This window comes from Stegostoma tigrinum, chromosome 11, assembly GCF_030684315.1.
Source record: "Stegostoma tigrinum isolate sSteTig4 chromosome 11, sSteTig4.hap1, whole genome shotgun sequence".
In the NCBI taxonomy this organism is placed as follows: Eukaryota; Metazoa; Chordata; class Chondrichthyes; order Orectolobiformes; family Stegostomatidae; genus Stegostoma; species Stegostoma tigrinum.
The window spans coordinates 30,768,955-30,790,463 of record NC_081364.1 but is presented as its reverse complement, the minus strand read 5'-3'; the positions used below and the strand labels follow the sequence as shown (position 1 = coordinate 30,790,463).

The window sequence follows — 21,509 nt, the reverse complement described above, 5'->3', positions numbered from 1 at the left end:
TGCTTTTTAAAACTGTTGAACGGCAAATACATCTTAAAACATGGATTCAGAGAGCAATATTTCACTATTGGATTTAAAAATACTATGAAATTTTCCAAATTGTGAAGTGCCAAAACTGGAGAAATGTATGTGAATGATCTGATTATACAACCTACACATATATAGAAAGGCCATTTGATCCAGCAATTGGATTATTGAGTGATTTAGAGTAAACCAAAAGACACTATACTACTTGTGCCACAATGTGAAAAGACTACTGTACTTGCACTTAAAACAGATTAGAAAAGGCTGGGGAGTGCCCAATGTTGACATTTAAAAGGGCCTTGTGCTTTGTCCTCTTGAAAAAAATTGCACAAATTTCCAGGTGCAATATTGCAACCACTTCCTTGCTGAAACCGAACACAAAAATATTCCACAACTCCTCATCCACTTAATTGGGCATCTACTTAACTTAATTGGGGTTAACAGCAACCATCTGGGGCACACCCAGCTTTTGGAAATTCAATTAACCAGGCCCAGGTGTTACAGGATTCGGAACAATAGGTGACACTTTCACACTGACTGGCAGTAGGTAATACATATAAAATGTTTACATTGCAAAATGAAAAGAGGAACAGTTCTGCTGATCCAAATTCCACCTCTGATGCTGTTAAAATTGTCCTGTTTATGTTACAATAGTCTGGAATTTGCAGAAGTAGCAATATTGGTGACAAACACCATGAGTTAGCCCATTGTTCTCCGCAATTCTCCAGTGGTGAATTCATGCCACAATTTGCTTGAAAAATAATTAGCATACCCTGCAGCAAGCATAACTTTGGGCTTGGAACAATGTGCCAATACATAACACACAGCTAAGGTAGCAGCATCTGACAGGAGACAGCAATATTAGATTATTTGCAGCACCACATTTAGAAGCAAGAATTCTGATCTCATTATGTGAAGTGGACCATAGTATATGTAGACTGCATCTAAGGAAAGGAATTGAGGAGTTTCTACTGAAATAATAATGTAGTCTCCAGAGACTTAAAGCAATATTATGTAGGAGAAGAAATAGGCCATTCAGCCCATCAACTCTGTCATTTAATGAGACCCCGGTTGATCTGATTATTATAACAATATTACAACAAAATCTGTCTTCTCCCCATAATCCTTAATAATCTTACTGATTAAAAATCTGTCGCTCTCATCCTTGAATATACTTAATAACTTGATCAAATGATGCGGGAACAGCACCTCATATTTATTTGGGAACCCTGCAGCCCAATGGTATCAATGCAGACTTCATAAGCTTCCCCTCCCCCAACCGCATCCCTAAAACCAGCCCAGCTTGTCCCCGCCTTCCTAACCTGTCCTTCCTCCCACCTATCCCCTCCTCCCACCCCATGCCCCAACCCCATCTCCTACCTATTAGCCTCATCCTGTCCCATTGACCCCTCCATCCTCCCTAGACTGACCTATCCCCACCTACACCCACCTTTACTGGCTCCACCCCTGCCTTTTTGACCTGTCTATCTCCTCTCTACCTATCTTCTAATTTATCCATCTTTTATCTGCCTCCCCCCTCTCCCTATTTATTTCAGAATCTCCTTCCCCTTCCCCATTTCTGAAGAAGGGTCCAGACTCAAAATGTCAGCTTTCCTGCTCCTCTGATGCTGCTGGGCCTGCTGTGTTCATCCAGCTCTACACTTGGTTATTACACAGGATTGTGGTTAGTGCTCAAAAGGCAGCAACGGGTGAGTGCTGCAATAGCAGTAGTGTTGTCTTTTGGCTGAGGAGTTCAAAACAAAGACTCATTAACCATCTCGACTGAATGTAAACGATTCCATGCAATTATTTGGGGAAAAAAAAAGCCCACAAATTCTTGCTGATGTCCTGGCTAATATTTATTCCTCACATAAAGAAGTATTTTATTCTGCTATAATGCTAGCTGGGGGATTCCTCTGTGCAAAGTGACTGTCAGTTTTCCTACATTATATTGAATGAGCAGCCTTTTCCATAATTTATTCAGTAACATACACAGAATCCCTATAGTGTGGAAGTAGGCCATTTGGTGCATCAAGTCCACACCAATGCTTTGAAAAACATCCGACCCAGACCAACCTACCCCCCTACACTGTCCCTGTAACCCAGCATTTCCTACGGCTACTTCACCTAGCCTACCTGTCTCTGGATATTTTGGGTGATTTAGCATAGCCAATCCGCCCGACCTGTAGGGAGAAACCAGAACACCTGGAGGAAACCCATGCAGACATAGGTAGAACGTGCAAACTCCACACAGTCGGCTAAGGGTGGAATTGAACCAGGGTCTCTAGTGCTGTATGGCAGCAGTGCTAGACACTGAGGCAGAGTGCCATACCAACAGAATGGTGGCAATGAATCCATCCAAGACTTGTCTGTCACACGCCATAATATTTGGGCGACTGGCATGCATGGAAATATAATAGGAATCAAGCATCTCATGCCCCAAAGTGCGTATGTCCCATCTAGGCTAACCTACAAAGTAAGTGATTGTCAGTTTTGGAGCACTGAATGTGATATCAGGTGACAGTGCTTTTTCATCATCACTGCCTTCTTCCCACTCTCTCTCTCTCTTTCTGTACTCTCTTACCAGGTGGCAATTCTTGGATGTCTGAACGGGAAAAGGCATAACAGTAAGATTGTGCTGAATGTGAACGGTGTGGGGATATAATATGTGCATGCTTGTGTCATTTGTGATTTGTAAATCAGAGATAATGTGGCAAGGGAGAATATGAAATGAGAGGAGGGGTGCTGGGTATGGGAATGCCAAAATTTCTATTATTTCAATTTTGCCACAGCTGTAGCAATAACTGCTTCATTGATAGTAATCACCATCTCATCAATTAGGGTCAGGGCACAGAACATGGTCTTCCCCAGTCAGTGAGGTGCTGCTGCTTCTGGTTGTGCACCACATTGTCCTGCAGGAGGAAAGTGTGTCGGTGAGCTTGACAAAATCTATTTAGATGGTGTGCCTGTCATTTCTGAATATCTGGCAGGAGACACAAGCTGCACAAATCAGGTGTGAAGCTCGCAGCAGTGTTTGAGGATAAGGCTAAGCTATGAAAGTGAGGACCTTACCTAATTAATCGAGATTATTGATAAGTAATTGATAATGGTATTGCACATTGAACAACGTCTGAGACTAACGGTGCTAATGGTTAGATATGGAATTTGAAGACGCACTCACTGATCTTAACTACGCAGATGTTGTCTTTGAACTTCATGTTGACCACTTCCCAGTCCTGGGGCTTAACTCCTGCTATTGACTGGCTGTTTGGTTGCATTGACTTCTGGCAGTTTGTCAGGAGACCACCTGACTTCCCATGGATGTAATATATATTGTTTGTTTTATCAAGGCTCCAGTGCATCATCAGCAAATCTTGAATTCTGTTGGCAAATATTGTGTCTCTTTCACAGTTCAGAATCAGGTGTAGAATCTTTTTATTATTCATTCATTGGATGTGGGCATTATCGGCCAGGTCAGAATTCATTGCCCGTTCAATTGGTGATGAGCTGCCGTCTTGATGCTCCAGAACATGGTGTATAGGTAAACCTATAGTGCTGTGAGGAAAGGGGGTTCCAGGGTTTTGACCCAGTGACAGTTGATAAGACTAATGTTGGAATAATGCACTGTCATTCTAGTCTCATTACTCCACTGTTCCATAAGAATATGAAAATACTATTTTTCTAGCTAGCAAGATAACCAATTAAATCCCTTATTTATTTATATCAGGTTTTATACAAAAAGATCCATAATCTATTTTTCTTAATAAATTCAATTAGGCTTAATTATTAACAACTTATTCAATATAGATATAATTAATTGGTTCTCATACACAGTCAATGAAATAAAAGTATAAATGATTATCACTGCAGATGTCCTGAGAACACATGCACATGCGTTCTTCAGGAAAAGAAGGAAAATCAGCTTTCTGGAGAAAGAAACCTCTTTGAGCAATGGATTATTCTTGGGGGAAAAAAAGGATAATGTGTAGTAAACTCTAGAATTTGTTGTGCTGAGCTTCTGAAATACGTCATCATCAGGAATCATACATCGTTGTTGCTGAACTCTTGCAGAGAGATATAATCTGGAGAAATGTTTTCAAATACTCCTTCAAAAGAACAAATAGGTTCCTGAACTGATTTGAAAGATTTTCTTTTCGGAAATTGGTGAGGTCAACTGAGCAGCTTGTTTATACCAAGCTTCCTCCAACTCTCCTTAGCAGGCTTTCCTTTATCTGAGCCGAATAAAACAAAAATCTCTCTAATCACTATTCAAAACAGCCTCAGCATGGTTGTGAGAGAAATTATCACCAGCCATGGCCACAGTGAACTTTCCATGACTTTTATGAAACAAAGTACTCCAGGCATATTCACAAAACCTAAATATGTTCCTTTCTCCACAATTCTTCAAAAACAAAGCCCGTCATGCATCCTTATAAACATACTGAAGGAGTGGCAATATAGTTCCAAATCAAGATAGTGTGTCATTTGGAGAGGATCATGTAGGTGGTGGTATTGCCGTGTATCTGCTGCCATTGCACTTCTAGGTTGTAGAAGTCACTGGTCTGGAAGATGCTGTTAAAGGAGCTGGTGAGATTTTGCTTTGAATCTTGTCAATGGTACACACTGCTGTCATGGTGCATTGGCGGTGGAGGAACTGAATGTTGAAGATGTTATGAGATACCAATCAAGAAAGCGGTTTCATTTTTGATGGTTTTAAGCTTCCTGAGTGTTGGAGCTGTGCCCATTCAAGCAAGTAGGTATATTCCATCACATACCTGAAATTTGCCATGTAGATTGTGGACAGATTATGAGAAAACCAGAAGTGAATTACTAAATGCAGAATTTCCAACCTCGGAGCTACTCTTACAGCCACAGTACTTACATGGCTGACCTAATTCATGTTCTGGTCAATGGTAACCCCCAGAATGTTTGTTTAGTGGGAAATCCGGTGACAGCAATGCAAGCAAATGTTAAGGGACAATGATTGAATTATGTCTTGTTGGGAATGGTTATGGCTGGTTCATGTGTGGTAAAAATGTTAATTGCCACCAATCAACTCAAGTTTAAATACTGTACAGGTTTCATTGTTTTGGACACAGAATGCACCAGTATTTGAACAGTGACAAATAGTGCTGAACATGTCTTATGTCAGCTACTCCAGTCACAATCTCTCCTTTAAGGTTTACAGACTAGCATCTTGCTAAAAGATGAGCTACTCAACAGCACAGCTAGGGCTCTCTACAAACACTGTCATAATTTTAGTTAGCAAGTAGCACAATACTGGCATGGGGCCTGACCTGCAAGCAATGGTGCAAATTAATTCCATATTACCATCCCTCACCCATTTTGAGGCTATCCAATTTAGTCTTTCCGGTGATTTTTCCCCAGCATTTGCCTTAGCTGTTGATCTTTTATTTGGGAATTTTTTTTAGGTGGATGCATTAAATGTTTGGGGCTAAAGGCAGGAGAAATAACATCACTACCGTATAGTCACTGGTTTTCAGCTGGATAATACACATTGCAACGGCTGTTTGCCCTGTATCATAAAACAATACAGATGATGCTTGTACAACATGAAGCAATGACCTTGCCTGCTTTAGTTCAGAATGAGTTTTACATATCTGAACTCATTTAAATAACAACATAGGCATTAACAGCACTGCTCATGCTGGCAGTAAACTTGTAATATAAAACAGTAAGTACCACTGCACTTGTGACCATCAATAAAATTGCTTTTGTCTTTTCTATCACAAAATGTAAAGGTGAAAGCAAATGTGGCTCAGTGCCTGATGCATTTTGCAATTTCCTTCAGAAATATCAAATGGTTTTGTTACTACTCATCTAAATAGAGCTCATGTCATGATTGAAGAGATTTCAGCCTTTACGTATTGATGTCCATGAGATAGGATCTCCAAAGCTTGTCTGGGAACAGGGGGTACCTGAGGTTCCCAGCAGTATCTAAATGCACAGAAAGAATTCATGGTGGGCCAGGAAGCAACCATTTTAACTCCTGTCAGATTTTAAAGATTTTGGAGGCCTTCTCTGCAAAAATACAAGAGCTAAAGCTTTCAAACATCACTCATATCCTTAGCATCCACACCAATTCCATTAGGTATCTTAGAAAAAACAAAAACACTTCATCTTATTAGTGTTCAGGTAGACAGTGAAAGCATTTTAACCTCAGCTGACCAAAACTGATATAGCTTGTTGTGAATGTGTGGGGTAGAATTTCTCATTCTGCTGAATTGAGCCTATTGAAAAGTGCTTTCTTTCCCCTGTTTCTGCTCAAGCTCATTTGCATAAACAACACACACACAGTGAACCATCATAGTTGGACAGCATTTTAAAACTTTTTTTTAAAAAGTGTCTGCTGAAAATGTTTTCTGGTTTATTAGTTTCATGCAGCTTAAAAAAATCTATTACATAAAGAATTTTGAATGCGTCAATTCAGCATCTGTAAATCATCCAAGTTCAAATTACTGAAAGTGACTTTAAGAACTATTTTCCCATTAGGTTGAGACACGATACTCAGCTCCATAGTAAAGGTAAAGTTGCTTAATCGTACCAAAGCATAGCTCTGCTCTTCCATTAGAGAAAGATGACTGGAGCTGGTTTAACCTGAGAGTCATCATACCTTGGGTGAAGGGAGAAGTTGAGAAGAAGAATCCTTCATGTAACCTCAAGCTGTGCAGGAAGTAAACCCATGCTGTTTGCATTACTCTGTATCACAAACTACCCATCCAGCCAAGTGACTTAAACTAACCCCCTCTCTATCGTAAAACAAAATCAAAAACTTTTGAAATTACCTATTCATATCTTGTGGCACTTGAAAGTTCCAGCTTAATTTGCACAGCCTCTTCAAAGGCCTGCAAACAAGTGGAAAATCTCAATGGCGATTAATTTACCCTGGAAGTGTGGGTAGTTTTGTGGGTGTAGCCTTCATCTAGTTTTGATTTTTAAAAACATATGAATGCAATTTCCACTTAAGTCTTTGATCTTTTGTACCAGTTACATGATAAAAGGGGGAATTTGCATCTGCAGGCCACAATGCAACACCATTAGAATTAGACTTCTTTGAATGAATATTGAAAATACAGGGGGTTGAAATTGCTGTAAAATTGGCAGTGAGTATAATGTGTGTATCATAACAAATGTGTAAATTTCCCAGAAAGTTTAATAAAGGAATTTCTACTTCTATAATGTCATTCAATTTCTCCTGTCCCGTAAAGGCATAATTTGGAGATTTGTTCCTTCAAGTAATAAGGTATTCTTGATATTTTAAATATTATTTGCTTTTACATTTTTTTCTTTTCCTGTTCCCCTTGTTTCCATGTTGTTCTCCATCCAATCTTACTTTCCCACTCTTTATTTCCCTTTTCTGGACCTAATCTGACTTGAAGTGCTCCTACATCCTTTTCTGATATTCTCCACTTGATACTTTTTCCTTTAATTAAATTGATTAAAGAAATAAATTGTCACTCGTCATTCACTAACTTACCAGATACTCTGTTGCGCCATAAATAATTTGTGTAATTCATGGCATAAAAATAATTGGAGCTGAAAGGCAAGATGGCTCCCTTCCAAAAAATTCTGCCCATTATCAACATGTTCACAACATTTTTAGTAAGCTAAACCTGTAATAATGTTATTTTAAAAGCCTTGTATTACTAATGACGCAATCATTTAGCTGACATATATCAGTGAGAAATCTTAAAGAGAAATGTGTAGTGATTGGAAAGAGGGTCAGGTGAATCTCATTGGATATGAGATCCCTGATTAGGGTTGTTAACCTCATCCAATCAGGAGCCCTTGCTGACAGAGATAAACAGGCATCTCCGAGGTAGTCACTACTCTAGGGACTGGCTCTGAGCTGGCTGGTCAGAGACCAAGTACTGTGAATGTGTAAGTAAAGGATGACTTTGTAATGGGACTCCAGCTTCTGTGGAGTTATTTCACAATGTTTAGAAGAAGGTCAGATAAAACTTGTGCAATTATGTTCAGAAATTGCAATGAAAAATATTTACCAATGATTTCAGAATCCAATCCAGGATTTTCATGAGTTCAATTTGTAGCTTTGTAACAAATACCTTCTTCACTGATTGCAAATTGTTACAGAAAAGTAGTATAAGACAATCATTATAATGCTTTACAAAACTAACACTAATATAAAAATTACTTATGACATAAACTTGTAGAAATAAAATCATTAGGAAATTTTATGTACTGAAGCATTTTGATGTATATAATGATTTATGAAATGTAACAGAATAAGATGATGTCTGTGCTCTATTAAATAAAAGATTATTAATTGACAATGAAGCTTACTGATTAGTACGTTGTTCTTTTCCAACAAACAGATTGACACGGCTTAGGCCTGTACGTGTTCCCAGGAAAGAAACTTCAACACCCTTGTCAGCATTTCTGGAAGAAGATACCCGACACAATAAGTACGCTTAAAACACAACAACAATCAGTCCACACTGAAGGAAGATCCACATCACAACCTCATGTATGGAGAACTCCTATTGTTATCCTATCCCTGGCTAATCAATGAATGTGATGTATGACAATACCATTCAAAGAAAGCTGAAAAAAAATCAATGAAGCTTGACATAGGCGAAAGAGAGAAGAAAAGGAAAAGCTGGGTATGTATAATTTGGTTTTGATATGAAAGCACTGTGTTTGAAAATATTGATTAAAATGTCTCAATATCACAGAATGTGGTGCCATTATTAAAATGACATTTTGTTTGAATGGAGAACAGGTTCTGGTTCAGCTATATTTTACAGCCAAGATCAATTGACCACTGCGTGAACCATTGGGTGTAAAAACTGAACAATAAAAGGGATAGGAGTAATCTGCGTCCCCTTGAGCCAGTTCTACCATTCAGCATTGTTGTGCCTCAACTTCTACATCCTGTCTCCATATACCTTAATGCTAAGAATCTAGTGATCTCTGTCTTGAACTATTTTTTTTACTCCTTTGTGGGATGGATGCATCATTGGAAAATCCATATTTGCAATGGCTGAACATTCTCAACCCTCCATTTTGGACAGTTGCAAAGATTTTCAAACCCTGGATGTGAAAAATTAATGGAGAAACCCAAAAACATTTATGACAACTATTGGGGGGGGAAACTACAAAACTGATGGGCCTGATGATTGAGAGGTCTACTGGACCTGATAATCTACAAAAAAAAGGTTCTTAAAGAAACTGGTAGCAGAGATGACGGCTACAGTGGTTGCAATCTTCCAAAATTCCCTAGATTCTAGAAAGGTCCCGGTGGAATGAAAATCTTCAAATGTAACACCTCTTTCCAAGAAAGCAGGGGACAGAAAACACAATGCTGTAAGGCTGCTTGGTCTAACATCTGACATTCACCATAAGATGTAGGAACTGAAATATGCCATTCAGCTCATTGAGTCAGATCTGCCATTTAATGAGATCATGGTTAGTCTGAAAACTAGACTTTTCTGCCTGTTCCCCATAAACCCTTGATACTGATTTTTTTTAAAAAAAAAAGTCTGTCTATCTCAGTCTTAAATATACTTAACAATCCAGTTTCTACAGTACTTCACAGTAAAGAATTCCACAGATTTTATGAACTTTGTCTTTAAATGACTAATACCTTATCTTGAGATAATGTGAACTGCGGATGCTGGAGAATCCAAGATAACAGTGTGAAGCTGGATGAACACAGCAGGCCAAGCAGCATCCAGGAGCACAAAAGCTGATGTTTCGGGCCTAGACCCTTCATCAGAAATCTCTGCCCAAAAAGTCAGCTTTTGTGCACCTGAGATGCTGCTTGGTCTGCTGTGTTCAATACCTTATCTCGATACTGGCCTAGATGTTTGAAAAATCAAGGACAATGGTCAGTATTCGGATCCAAAAGCCCTGTCCACATTAACAACAGAACCGAACTTAGACAGGTTTTGTGGGTGGGGTAACATCATGGCATACAATTTAACTCCCAGATGTGGAAAATCTAAACTCAACAAGGCCATCTGAACTCTGGTGTGCTCAAGCTGAGATCAGTTTTGCTAGAGCAACAGCCTGGTCCCAGTGTGATTTTTAAATCCTTAGAAAGGTCATTAATACTTTTGAAGGGTGGACAAAGTCTGCAAATCTATGAAACTGTGATGTTATTTCAAATGACAGTCCTCTAAAAAATTGAAACATATTGACCCTCTGTGTCTGTGCAGCGTGGTGGTGGTGGGGGGTGGTGAATGGAAAGAAATCTGTTATTGCAGCTTCAGAAGATATTTGTTGGCATAACCCTAAATGCTGTTGTAGCATTACAAATGTTTTTGTCCTTTTCAGAAATCTACAATTATTACTCAGGGAGGTAGTGAATTCAGTTTGACAGTTTGAGGTTATTAAGGGATTGGTAGCCTTTGATATGGAATTTTGAATACATTGATTTATTAAACAAGAAATAACAACTTGGAGCAAATTTATTGAACAGGCTTTCACAAACTGGAGTTTTGAACTTTAGTTTATTGCATCTCAGCATGGCACTTGAAAAGCCAAGCCGGACTATGGTGAATATTGCGTAAGTTGGCATCGAGTGTAGGGCAAAGGGTTGTAGTGAGGTGATGAATGGTCACTAAGTTGACCTAAGGGGCCATGGAGGAGGGTAAGAGCATTGAGGGTGACAGATAAGAGGTGATATGTAGTTGGGAGGGGGTGTGGGAGTAGTTATAATTTTGCACTAAATTGTCACGGGCTATAAGGGGCCATGGGTGCAGGTCATGGATTAGCATGTGGACATGAGGGCCCAGTGAGGTATTGGCTGGCAGTGTGGGGCAACATGAAGGGTTTCAGGATATTGGGTGGGGGCAGAGGCATGGTGAGAAAGATGAGTTTGCATGAATTGTCATGTATGGGCAAATGAAGTGGGTGTTTATGAGGGGTGATGGTTAGAGAGTTAATGTTCAAGAAAACAACTAGGCTGATGCCCTAGAGAATTCAGCCAGGTCTTTTAAGTAGCCTACTTTGATTCTTGGCAGCTGTTGCAACCACACTGGCCTGTGTCCAGTACTGGTGGATTTAACTCTGTCACAGAAGTTAAAATCCAGGTTATTACAATTTTTTTTCTCCTAGACCCCTAGTAAAGGGAAGTAAACTTTCAGCATCAATCCTGTGAAGTTCTCAAACAATTTTCTATCAATTAATGAGACCTCCTCTTATCCTTCTAAAATCTAGAGAACTTAGAACTCATTTGATTCATTCAAAGGAAAATTATTGGAGATCAATCATTTTGTCCCAAGAGTTCCTCCTAGTAGTCCTTGAACCAAACATCTTACTCACTTCTTCAACAACTTCCTTCCACTTTAAGGTCAGAAGTGAGAATAGTGTCTTACGGTTATACATCAAGCCTCTGTGATAACAGCTAAGATATTATTTGGTTTCCTAATGGCTTGACATACTTGCATTTAACTTACTGTGACATGTGCAGGAACATATAATACCATCCGGATACAAACACTTACTGATCTTTCACTTCTTAAAAAAAATTCTGCTTTTTCATTCATCATTCTAAAGTGTTTCATTTTGTGTAATTGTGTGCAATGTTGGAACAAGACAACTTGCCACTTGGAAGAAGTATTTGTGGCTGGGTGGTGAAACAGTAAATTACTTCCACTTCTTTTAAGTTACTGTGTTTCTTGTTCCAGCTCACAATGTGAGGTCTTCTATAATGGAGAGATCAAATATAGATTAGCTGACCTTTTTGCTGAACACTTCTGCTCAGTCTTCACAGGCGACCCATAGCTTCCAGTTTTCTATGATCTTAATTCATTGTTCTGCTCCCAATCTGACCTTTCAATCTCAGCCTCCCAAACTGTGTTCCAAGAATGCAGGATGCAAGCTCGAGGAACAACTTGTCATTTTTGGACTATGTTTCACTGCCTTCTGGACTCAACATTGAATTCAACAATGATAATGGGAACTGCAGATGCTGGAGAATCCAAGATAACAAAGTGTGAGGCTGGATGAACACAGCAGGCCGAGCAGCATCTCAGGAGCACAAAAGCTGACATTGTGGGCTGAGACCCTTCATCAGAGAGGGGGATGGGGAGAGGGAACTGGAATAAATAGGGAGAGAGGGGGAGGCGGACCAAACATGGAGAGAAAAGAAGATAGGTGGTGAGGAGGTAGGGAGGGGATAGGTCAATCCAGGGAAGACTGAATGGTCAAGGTGGCGGGATGAGGTGATAGGTAGGAAATGGAGGTGCGGCTTGAGGTGGGAGGAAGGGATGGGTGAGAGGAAGAACAGGTTAGGGAAGCAGAGGCAGGTTGGGCTGGTTTTTGGGATGCAGTGGGGGGAGGGGAGATTTTGAAGCTTGTGACGTCCACATTGATACCATTGAGCTGCAGGGTTCCCAAGCGCAATATGAGTTGCTGTTCTTGCAACCTTCGGGTGGTATCATTGTGGCACTGTAGGAGGCCCATCATGGACATGTCATCTAAGGAATGGGAGTGAGAGTTAAAATGGTTCGCGGCTGGGAGGTGCAGTTGTTTGTTGCGAACCGAGCAGAGGTGTTCTGCAAAGCGGTCCCCAAGCCTCTGCTTGGTTTCCCCAATGTAGAGGTAGCCACACCGGGTATAATGGATACAATATACCACATTGGCAGATGTGCAGGTGAACATCTGCTTGATATGGAAGGTCATCTTGGGGCCTGGGATAGGGGTGAGGGAGGAGGTGTGGGGGCAAGTGTAGCACTTCCTGCGGTTGCAGGGGAAGGTGCCGGGTGTGGTGGGGTTGGAGGGGAGTGTGGAGCGGACAAGGGAGTCGCGGAGAGAGTGGTCTCTCTGGAAGGCAGACAAGGGTGGGGATGGAAAAATAGCTTGGGTGGTGGGGTTGGATTGTAGATGGTGGAAGTGTCGGAGGATGATACGTTGTAACTGGAGGTTGGTGGGGTGGTATGTGAGTACGAGGGGGATCCTCTGGGGACAGGGTGTGAGGGATGCATTGCGGGAGATGCAGTCAAGGGCGTTGTCAACTACTGCGGGGGGGGAAAGTTGTCGTCTTTGAAGAACGTGGCGATCTGGGATGTGTGGGAGTGGAATGCCTCATCCTGGGAGCAGATGCAGCGGAGGAATTGGGAATATGGGCTGGAATTTTGGGAGGAGGTGTATGCTAGGTAGCTGTGGGAGTCAGTGGGCTTGAAATGGACATCAGTTTCTAGCTGGTTACCTGAGAAGGAGACTGAGAGGTCCAGGAAGGTGAGGGATGTGTTGGAAATGGCCCAGGTGAACTTGAGGTTCGGGTGGAAGGTGTTCGTGAAGTGCATGAACTGTTCATGCTCCTCTGGGGAGCAAGAGGCGGCGCTGATACAGTCATCAATGTAATGGAGGAAGAGGTGGGGTTTGGGGCCTGTGTAGGTGTGGACGAGGGACTATTCCACGTAACCTACAAAGAGGCAGGCATAGCTGGGGCCCATGCGGGTACACATGGCCACCCCCTTTGTCTGTAGGAAGTGGGAGGAATCGAAAGAGAAGTTGTTGAGGGTGAGGACGAGTTGCAATCTCTGCTGCCATTGTTTTTCTTTTTGTTTTCGGATGACAGCTGTTCGTAATCTTTTCACAAATACCCTATCCTAGACACATGTTTTGTTTGTTTACAAGTCATATCATATCATTCCTTTTGTCTTGCACCATCATTCCATTTGTAATTTAGCCTCCACTATCTCTCCTGTTAACTACCAGAAAGATGTCAGGATTGTGTAAATACACTTGTGGTCCCCATTTAAAGGCTTCATCCCATCACCACTGAGATTCAACCAACAAAAGGTGGGGGCTTACCCTGTGGGAAGGCCATTTAGGGGTTCCATCCTTGTCAGAGGGGTGTGACATTGGAGTAAGGGTGGCCTGTTGAGAACCATCTCATGTCCTAGCTCTATTCTAATACTCCTGTATTCGCAACTCCCCATCCTACAACACCTCACTTACGGCCAGGACCGCTTGGTGAATCTCTGTCTCTGAGGGCGCATTACCACACTCCTGCTAATGCTGCACAGCACCTCATGTTGCTGGCTTCTGATTGGCCAATTGCATTCAGGTTTGCCCTTTCACTCCTGGCCTCTGAGTTTGTGGAATGCCTGCTGTGCCTAGTCAGAGAAACCCTTAATACAGTGAGTCATCCCCAAAGGAGGGGAATGAAGTCTCCTAGCTCTTCAGTGGGCGGGCAGCATACCGTTTGCCTGAATTTAATATTACACTGTTGTACTTCTCATAACAATATCAACGCGACATAACTTCATTTGTCAGTACATGGGAACGTTATTGTTCCGAAACTTGTTACAGTATGTGATAGTGCAGCAACAGCATAAATAAGGGCCACCCAATCTGATAATATGGATCAAAAACAAGGAAAGTGGGGTTAAAATTAGGACAAATTTGAAATAACTAATGGGATGATGAAAAATACCAACACAAGCCAAAAGGTTTTTTGTTTTGATTTCTTTTTTTCAAAGTTATAAGAAAGCTGCATACTTACTCAGATCTGTTCAGAGCTAAGCTGGTCCAATAAGCTTCTAAAGGTGCTGTCACCACAGCATCGAAAAGTACTTCTTGGATTAACTCTTTGTCACCTGTAATATATACATTTAGGTGTACTCACATTAAAGCATTCTTTTAAAATTTCCTTTTGTGGTCTATTGTGGAATAAAATATTAATGCTTAGAAAATTTGGACTTGCATTGTAGATGTGGCTCTTTTCCTGTGAGGAAGAGTTTGACAGCTTCAAGTTGAATGAGGTTACGATATTCAGGATGTATGCCTGTATTACAATAATTCCTGAAAATCAGACACAAAATCCAAATCATCAGTCTAAAATCAAATCTACGCAATGATTCTTTACCAGAATATTCTTACATACAAATTAAAACTAAAACCTGTCTGTGTTTTGGTCTAAGTTCTCCACCTTGCTTTGTGCCGAGTGATTTCTTGCTTACAAATTTGTTTGGGTTAGTTTTAAAGTGTCAAATCGATTTTCCCCAGGAAGGCAGTTCATCAAATATAGATCATTAACACGCTTTTTCCTCTGCTTTGTGCTAAGTGAATGAATCACCATCAGCTGTAACACAGGAGGACGATCATCTGTTTTATCAACTTTGCACATGTCAGATACATTTTTGCTCACTTCTGTCAAAGGACTTCATCATTCAAGACCTAGTTTCCATGGACTGGAATGGGGCAAAATGTGCGGGCTCCCCAGATTTTACAGCATTAAAGGTGAAATTATCAAATTCACGGTTATTAATGTGTAAATCAGCCACTCATGAATGAGTTTGAAGCTCAAGAAGCTTTGCTGATTCTTGCAAGGAATGTTGACACTGAAACATATGGATAAGTGTAATTTGTGTTGTTAGATGCCTGTGGAAAAACTAAAGCATTCCACTAGAAATTCTTGATTTGTTAATGTCATGGTAAATCTTAAAGACTGCCTAAAACCCTCACTGCCACTGAAAATCAATATTTACATGAGGAAAGTTTCTTTGGATTTCAATTATTTTTGAGAATTTAGAAAATATAGAATAGACCTTTTTCATTTTCTCTTTCAGCTTATTGTAAATTTTCTTCTCTCTTATTTTGATCTTTTCTTCCCTCTCTCTATTTCACTTTCTGCAATGATTTAGCATTAAATTAATTATGCCAATTGGTACTTCTTAGCTCAGATTTTGCATACCTGGGTGAGGATTCTTTTTGTTTTGATGTTTTTTGTCCACATAGGGCTCATATCCTTGGTGAGGGCACAATACTGGAATGGAATTTAGATCACTGGAAGTCTCAATTCTAAAGCCCATTAAAAATCTCTGAGCAGATATGTGTAATTCATGGCCGCTGCTCCTCACCAGCAAATCTGGGCAATTAGAGTCCAGGATAATGGACCATCGGCTAAGTAACACTTTTTCCTGCCTGGAAATGTGCAGGTTATCATTACACATTTAAAACTGTGACTGGGAGATTAATAACATTCGGTTATTCTTTCACTCTTGTGAGGCGCAGCCTATATTTTCAGTATTATTTCCCCTTCTTCAAATTTAGACCTATGGTAAAAAATGTCAGCTGATGTGATGCAAATCTAATTTATGTATAAATCTCACTCATGTTTCTCAGTCTAAACAGGAGTGTTAACTTTGATATCTATTACAGACTTGAGAACTGCTAAAACTTTGAAATCTGTCAGAAATGAAAAGTGGTCCCCACCTCCCCACAAAATCCACATTTTATTTGTCTCAGTTGGACAGGTCAAGAGCATATAATGATTGTCTGCACCATTATCAGTTCTTGGCTCCATGGTAAAAAGATTTCATTGCTCTTGAACCAAAACAGAAAATGCTGGAGAAAGTCAACGGGTCTGGCAGCATCTGTGCAGCGTCAAAGAGTTAATGTTTTGAGTCCAGTGGCCATTCATCGGAACTGAAAACAGCTGGGAAATGGTAGTATCTATGCTAATGCAAGGTGTTAGGGTAAGGACTGAATTGAATAAGATTAGATTCCCTACAGCGTGGAAACAGGCCCTTCAGCCCATCAAGTCCACACCACCTTGAAGCATCCCACCCAGATCCAACCCCCTATAACCCACACACCCCTGAGCACTATGGGCAATTTAGCATGGCCCAAAGAGAGAGAGAGAGAGAGAGAAAAGGAGAAGCACACCACACTGAGGATGTTACCAAGCACAGTAACAAAATGTCTGTGGAACAACAAACCAGCTCGGCAAGCCAACCAACCTCCACAATATAAAAGGATTGTTGATGGTAAGCTGAGAGAAGGAAATAAATGCTGAATGGGGACAAATGGGAATTGTGAATATTTGGGAATTGTGAAATATTTGTAAATGCTGGGAGCAACCCATAGAGAACAGTATTGGGGCAAGCGGGAGTGGGTAACAAGGAAGGTATTCATACTCCAAAATTGCTGAAGTCAGTGTTTAAAGTCCTGAAGGCTGAAAGGTACCTAGGTAGAAGACAAGGTGCTGTTCCTCCTGCTTGCACTGAGCCTCACTGGGCCACTGCAGGATGACTGAGACAGGAATGTTGGCATGAGAACACTGCGATGTGTTGAAATGGCAGGCAATGTAAGCTTGGAATCACTGTTACGGACGTAGTAGAGATGTTTCACAAAGTGATCTCTTGGTCTGTTTCGTCTCCCCAGTTAGAGAGATCACACTGTCCACAACAAATACAGTAGACTAGATTGAATGAAGTTCAGGTAAATTGATGCTTCGTCTGGGACCTTGGGCAATGAGGAGGGAAAAAGATGTGGGTAAATGCAAGGCAAGTTGCCATGGGGTAGGTGAGAAGGTGTTGGGAGAAAAAGAAGAGGACCCGGGTATCTGGGAGTGACCAATTCCTGCGGGTTGCTGACAAGGGAGGGGAGGAGAGTATGTGTCTGGTGGTGGATACTACTGCAAGTAGTTGAACTGGCTTATGATTCTTTGGATGAATAGGCATTGTGGGGTGGTATGTGGAAGGGAGGTGAAGGGGTGAGGGTAGAACTGTGGAAAAATGTTTGGACATGGCTCAGGGATCTGTCAACTATGTTTGAAGGGAATCCTCAGCTGAGGAATAATGTGAATACCTCGGTCTTCCCAATGGAAGTCAGCATCATCAGAACAGATGTGAAAGAAATTGGGAGAATGGAAGCAGGGTGTGAGTTGAGGAAACTGGGAGTAGGTCAGTTTGCATTGGATATCAGTACCCAGCCTAATTCTAGAGATAAAAGCAGCAATGTCAAGGAAGGGAAGTGAGGAATCAAATGGACCAGGTCAATATGAGAGAACGATAGAAATTGGACGCAAAATTGATAAATTCCAATTCCGGATGACACCAGGAAGCAGCACCAATGATTTCATCGATATACTGGCAAAAGAGTTGTGGGGAGGGACCTGAAGAGAATCGGAACAAGGAATGTTCCAAGTACCCACAAAGACATAGGCAAAGCTGGGGCCCAGTCAGGTACCAATGACTGCACCTTCGACCCGAAGAAAGTGGGAGTTATTAAAGGAGGAAGTGAGTACCAATTCAGACAAGCAGAGGAGGGCAATAGCGAGTGGGGACATTTTGGGCCTACTTTGAAGGAATGAGCCGAGAGCCCTCGGGCTAATTTCATGGAGGATGGATTTCTAGAGGGATCACGGGTCCATGGCGAAGAGAAGGCGGCTGGTGCCAGGATACTGGAAAGTTTGACGTTATCTCAAATTAATTTACGCTTAAAGTCAACTTGCACTACACTTTATCGGTATTGCTGAAGCAGAGTTTTTGATTTTGCTTACAAAAGCTGATTAAAATTGCAATTATAACAACTGAGCTCGGAGTATGGAGGAGAATAAAATCTGAGAAGTAAGCATTTAATCCACAGGTATGTCTTTTTCTGCAGGTAATTTTTGCAGAGATTAAGAGACCAGAATTTGCTTTCAAGAAGCAGCAAGGTTGATGCAGCTCTTATTTATGCAAGAACAAAGTCCAACAATTTTAAGTGACAGGCTAATGTGTACTTAGCCCTGATATACAGAAGTCGGACTTTTCGATGCAAATTTCATTTTGCTATCTGCCTTATCGATGAAATACATTAAATGGTGTAAAGTTGCTCCAATGCATGGTAGATATGAATTAAACTAACCATAGATATATTCTAAACATTTCAAGCCTAAATATCCGTTCAATAAGCTAAGTAGTAATTACTACCAATCAGCTTCATGGGCACTGATAATTGTCCATATCACGTGAGCACTTTCATTCTTTCAGATCTTAATTGTTGAGGAATTTTCACAATGTATTTATTTAGTTTTCCATTCTACCTTCTGTTTTCAGTATTTACTAAACCCCTCTGTCCAGTTCTTATTTCTTCTTCTATACCTAATTTGACATTGAACTCACCTGTAGAAACTTATGCTTCCTTCTCACTTATTCCTTTATTTTTTATTTTACAATATTCCAACCATGGCTACAGTTCAAATTTGCAACAATGTGCCAGTCAAAAATATTTAAGCATAGATGTGCAAATTATGTTAAATGTTCTGCTGCAGCAAACTATGGCACATGATTTCTTACCATTCCTCCATCAGTGTTAAATCAGGATGATCCAGGTCATGCAAACCTTAATGAAGAACATACCAGCAATTAAACTAAATGGTTACCATCATTCACAACAATTCATATATAATACCATCAACTGTCTGCTCTGTATGAAAGTATAAATTTAACTAGTGCTGAAATTAGGCAGCAACCTAGGATTTTACAGGATGGCACACTTGGATTGCCATTAAACACAGATATAGACAAGGGATACTTGACATTAAATTGAGTGTGTTTTGAGTCATGACATTCAGGTAATCATTTCTAGCTGCCCTTGGGAACATGATGATGAGCCATCTCTTGAATACAAGTGAATAGCTTACTCGACCATGTTATCGCTAACAATCATTTGCATTTAATAACTCGTGTGCCATGGTAGTACAGTGGTTATTATACGGAACTACTAATCCAGAGACCCTGATTCTTAATCTGGCAATATGAATTCAAATTGCATGATATCAGTGAGGGGAATTTAACTTCAGAAAATTTAACAATAATCTGGAACAAAAAAACTGGGCCAGTTTAAAAAGCCTCACAGATCGTCACAAAAATCTGCTGTGCATCAATGTCATCACCCTGACTAGTCTATGTGATCCTGGACATAAACAAATGTAGTTGACCCATAAGTGTCCTTTACAATAGCCTAGTAAGACATTCATTTTTATTCAAGGTGGTGGCCCACCATCACCTTCTCAAGAGCAATTAAGAAAGGCTAATAAATGCTTACCATGCCAGCAATGCCCACATGCTGTGAATAAACAAAGACATCATACAGTAGTTTATAGAAATCCTAATAGCCAATTTGCATCGTACTGATTTTCCAATTTTTAAATCAGCAATTTGGTATTATCAATTATAACATTAAGTTATTTGATAGTTCAGTTCTACATTCAATGCTGAGTAATTACTTTATGGAAATACACTGGGTATCTGAAAGCCATATCACAAAACACAGGCTCTGTTTAATACAATATGCAGGGGGAGGTGATGGCCTAGTGGTATTATTGGTGGACTGTTAAGCCAGAGACCCAGATAATGTTCTGGGGACCTGAGTTTGTATCCTGCCACAGCAGATGGTGGAATTTGAAGTTTAATGATGACCATGAATCCATTGTTCTTTGTCAGGAAAAAGCCATCTGGTTCATTAATGCCATTTAGGGAAGGAAATTGCCATTCTTACTTGGTCTGGCCGACTTGTGACTCCAGACCCACAGCAATGTGGATAAGTCAGAACTGCCTGCTGGGCAATTAGGGATGGGCAATAAATGCTACCTAGCCAGTGACGCCCTCATTCCACCAATGAATAAATAAAGCAAAATAAGCATGCCTTTTCTGTTCCTGTTTTTAGGTGTAATCCAAGCATTAATGTGCTGTAAAATCAAACAGATTGCTGTCTAATTAGAGCACCAATTCAATAATTGATTTAATTTATTATTGTCACATGTACCAAGATATAGTGAAAAGTGTCGTATTGCATGCTATCCTGACAAATCATACTTTTTATGTAAGTATATCAAGGTAATAGAACAGAATGCAGAATAAAGTGCTACAGTTACTCAGAAGGTGCAGAAAAAGATCTCTCTAATGAGAGGTCTGTTCATTGTCTGATAACAGCAAGGAAGAAGCTATTCTTAAATCTGTTGATACATGTACCTAAACTTTTACACCTTCTGCCCGATGAAAGAGGATGGGAGAAAGTATAACTGGGTGGAAAGGGTCTTTGATTCTGTTGGCTGCTTTTCTAAGGCAGTGGGAAGTGTATATGGAGTCAATGGAAGGAAGGCTGGTTTCCTTGATGGACTGGGCTGTGTTCACAACTCTGGCAGGTATCAGAGGCTGCTATTCAGCTTCGGCAGTAATCTTCAAATTGTTTATATTATTTATGGGTGCTGTTTAAAAAATTATTTCTTTATTTCATTTGATACTTATGCTTTCATGAATCTCTGCAACAGTTGTTAATTAATCTATTCTTTTCCCTCCCAACCCCTCTATTAACACTTGCAGTTTGCTAACCAAAATCCCCTGAGTGAGCTGTTTGGGAGATGAGGAGCAGCTTTGGAATGAGTCAACACACATTCTCATGACTGAGAGGTGCTCTGTGCAGCCCCATTGACTTTTACACCTCTGTCTGTGTTGAGTTTGATGAAATTTACCCTGTTTGGCAAATATACTGATGGTGTCCTCCCTTCTACATAAAAATCTGTGCTGGCAAAACCTCTTTGACTTTGTAATAATGTTCAGAGATTAAAAAGTCAGTAGAACATTAGTTTTTAAATCAAGCAGATTGGAATAAACAAAGAGGAGAAACGATAATGCAGTAGGACAGTGCACTAGTTTGACCTCTTTTGGGAGTGTTGTAAGTCTGAGCATCATACTTTTTTAAATCCTTTCGAACATATG

The 21,509-nt window shown here is 40.4% G+C and overlaps 1 protein-coding gene across 6 annotated transcripts in view; it reads right to left on the bottom strand.

The window, feature by feature from the left end:
* cacna2d3a (calcium channel, voltage-dependent, alpha 2/delta subunit 3a) overlaps positions 1-21,509 on the bottom strand; it is an 807,750-nt gene that overhangs the window by 199,534 nt on the left and 586,707 nt on the right. For all 6 annotated transcript variants that reach the window (XM_059649881.1, XM_048547899.1, XM_048547901.2 and 3 more), the window contains 4 exons: positions 19,086-19,131; positions 14,726-14,823; positions 14,525-14,618; positions 8,350-8,445 (listed from right to left, as the gene is read on the bottom strand). In XM_059649881.1, the coding sequence (XP_059505864.1) occupies positions 8,350-8,445; positions 14,525-14,618; positions 14,726-14,823; positions 19,086-19,131 (334 nt within the window). The remainder of the gene's footprint in view (positions 1-8,349; positions 8,446-14,524; positions 14,619-14,725; positions 14,824-19,085; positions 19,132-21,509) is intronic.